This window comes from Triticum dicoccoides, chromosome 6B, assembly GCF_002162155.2.
Source record: "Triticum dicoccoides isolate Atlit2015 ecotype Zavitan chromosome 6B, WEW_v2.0, whole genome shotgun sequence".
Classification (NCBI taxonomy): Eukaryota; Viridiplantae; Streptophyta; class Magnoliopsida; order Poales; family Poaceae; genus Triticum; species Triticum dicoccoides.
The window spans coordinates 214405734-214408612 of NC_041391.1; the positions used below are offsets into that span (position 1 = coordinate 214405734).

A 2879-nucleotide genomic window follows, 5' to 3' on the forward strand; every position below is an offset into this window, starting at 1 on the left:
ACATTCAAAACAGATAATATAATAGCATGGAACAATCAAAAAGTATAGATACGTTGGAGACGCATCAAACCCCTGCTTCGGTTTACAAATATTTATTCTTTGTGTGCACGTGTTGTCTTGCTTGATTCTCCTACTAGATTGATACCTTGGTTTCATAAATGAGGAAAATACTTATTGTAGATGTGCTGCATCATTCCTTCCTCTCTGGGAAAAATACCGGCGCAGTCTAGCCACGTCAGAACCACACGCAACAGCTTCTGCACGACACGTACCTCCTCGACATTGTCGCCGAGGGTGCACAACTGGTTGACGAGGCCGGTGATGCGCATCCCAAAGGCGTCGAGGGACTCGCCGCGTGGAAGGTGATCTGCTCGAATTCCGCGCGGAGTTGTTGCGCGGTGGCCTCATACACACGGCTCAGTCCCATGTGCATGACCTTCAGGGTATCCCAGGCCTCCTTGGTCGTCTCCTTGACGACGAGGACACCGAGCATCTCCGGCAAAACGACTCGGAGAAGAATGCCGAGCGCCGACTTGTCGTCGCGCACGTGCTACACATTGCCCTCGATCGCGTCCCAGAGTCCCCAGGACTCCAGGTGCACCTTCATGACGAGCGACCACTCGATGTAGTTCGTGGAGGTGAGTGTTGGGAACATGGTGCCCGTGCCTGGCACGAATGGTGCGCGCTCCTTGGCAGCCGCCTGGTGGGTGACAACCTGCCGCTCCCGCCTTACATGACTACGCTCGCAGCTATGCTCCCGTGGTGGAGTCGCCGAGCGGCTCGGCACACCCTGCCTCTGTTGAGGGGTGCTGCCGACGCTGCCGCTGCAGCAGCTGCCTCCTGGTCTGGCTGCTCTCCGTTGTCGGACATGATCGCCGATATTGCAAAACGAGGCTCTGATATCACTTGTTAGGAAACTAGGTTGGCTAATCTCACAACCACAGGGGAGATAGTGGTTTTGCGTCGCGTGCAAATGTTGCGACTTTTCCCATTTTTCTTTCTCTTCTATTTATTCAATCCTAACTACGCGCCACGATCCGCAGGACTCACGCCATCCCATGAGAACCGATCGTGCCTCCTAGGTCGCCTGCGAAACTAGCGGGTCGAATGACGTGACCACGTCAAGCTACTGGCCCATACAAAACTATGTGCATGGCACACACACACACGTCGCGGCTCATGCCTACGTGTTTATTTGACGGAAAAAACAAACTAAGCTGAAACAACACAACGACCAGATTAGCTAATACTGAAAGTAGGATAAGAGTTTTCATCCGGAATACCGAATCCCTCCAATGAAGGTTAGAACATAAACACGAGAACAACGCCAACAAGGGGATGACATAAATTTTTCGTTGCCGAGGGCAAGATCTTGACATCAGATTATAGAGGAGAAAAACAAACAAATCAAAATGGGCAGGCAACAGTTTGAAATCAAATGCGCGCCAGCATGAACCGAAGCGAATACAACCCGAATTTCAACTCCATTTTCACAAGCATGATCCAGCTGGGAATTCCCAGCACCTGCATATCTTCCCGGCTGGCCATAAATTAGCAGTTTTGCCAGAACTCATCTAGATGAGATATAATTTGGTTTCATTCATCTTTTATAGTCATTGGATGTGATGCTATAAGATGCGTGTGTGCTGACGTGGGTTGTATTTGTTCTTGTTTTCAAAATGAATGAGACCAAATTATATCTCATCTAGATGAGTTTTAGGTACTCCCATAAATTAGTGCACCCAAAAATTTCTTTGCCTCGCTGACACTACAACTAGCCGCTGCTAACACTTGTCCTACCTCCCGGTTCCGAGATCCTAGATCTCATGCATGCCTCTGAACAATACATGATCTTGGCCATTCTGCACACGCTCCTCGGAGGCTCCTGATTTGTGCGACTGCGATCTCGCTATTCTTCGTTTCCTTCCGAGTGTTGAGCCGTTCCGGTCGTCTCTGTTTTCAACTGCACTGGTGGTGCAACAGCCCCTGCACGAATCATCATGATAAGTCAAAGTGAATCACATGGTTAGACATGAGAAATCGGGGGAGAATGGAACGGACCTGCCATGTGGATGGACGACGGTCTCTGTTGCATGGCGTTGGAGACGCGGCGGAGCACGGCGACCTGCGCGCGCAGGTGGACGACGTAGTCCATGGCCTCGCGGAGCAGCGAGGCGCCGTCGAGGAGCTCCCCGCCGGGCACCATCCCCCGCAGCACCTTGGTCCGCTTCCTCACCAGCCTCCTCGCGATCTCGCCGCTGCTCGTCGTCCTCCTCCTCTGGGGACAGCGCCTCCTCGCCATGTTCTTCCGCCTCGTCGTCGTCTTCGCCGTGGCTGCAGCCGGCAACCGCCTACTCCACGATGGCGACGATGATGACGATGCTGCTGCTAGGAGGGCCTGCGGCCACATGGCTCCGCTGCCGCGGGTGGTGGCCATGGCGATGTCGGCGGACGACCTGACGGCACGCTTCCTCTCTTGCAGGCCCATGGCGCCGTTCCTGCAGGATGTCAGGCTCAGGAGGAAGCTCCTGAGGAACCCCTGCTTGAAGGCCTTGGTGCTGCTGGTAGGGGCCCCCATTGCCGTTGCTCTGCTCGAGCAATGGACTCCTCCTCGATGTCGATGCACTCTGCCTAGCCAAATTGTTGTGTGTCTGGCTCTGACATTGTGTGCGTGAATATATATCCGCGAGTCTGGGACGAAAAGAGCGCAAGATGGCATGCCGCCACGCACATGCGGTGTGAGCTAGCATGCATTGCGGCCATCTGGGCCGTGGTCCTGCGAGTGACCAATAGCAGGCGTCTTTTGCCTCTTTTCTCATGCAACGCCAGCCTATCCTGTTTAAGCTTGGAAAAAGGTTAACTAGATAGCAGCAGTACGT

General features: G+C 53.4%; 1 protein-coding gene across 1 annotated transcript; it reads right to left on the minus strand.

Annotated features, from left to right (window-relative positions):
* Positions 1-1323: 1323 nt before the first annotated feature.
* LOC119323858 (transcription factor IBH1-like 1) lies at positions 1324-2669 on the minus strand. The gene is made up of 2 exons (XM_037597568.1): positions 2062-2669; positions 1324-1986 (listed from the first exon to the last, which is right to left on the minus strand). The coding sequence occupies exons 1-2, from the start codon at positions 2576-2578 to the stop codon at positions 1910-1912; spliced, it is 594 nt and encodes a 197-aa protein (XP_037453465.1). The 5' UTR covers positions 2579-2669; the 3' UTR covers positions 1324-1909.
* Between the last annotated feature and the right edge of the window lie 210 nt (positions 2670-2879).

Coding starts and splice junctions, on each gene's coding strand:
- LOC119323858 (XM_037597568.1), bottom strand. CDS start 2,578: ATGGGGGCCCCTACCAGCAGCACCAAGGCCTTCAAGCAGGGGTTCCTC. Junction 1,987..2,061: donor GTCGTCCATCCACATGGCAG/GTCCGTTCCATT, acceptor TGATTCGTGCAG/GGGCTGTTGCACCACCAGTG.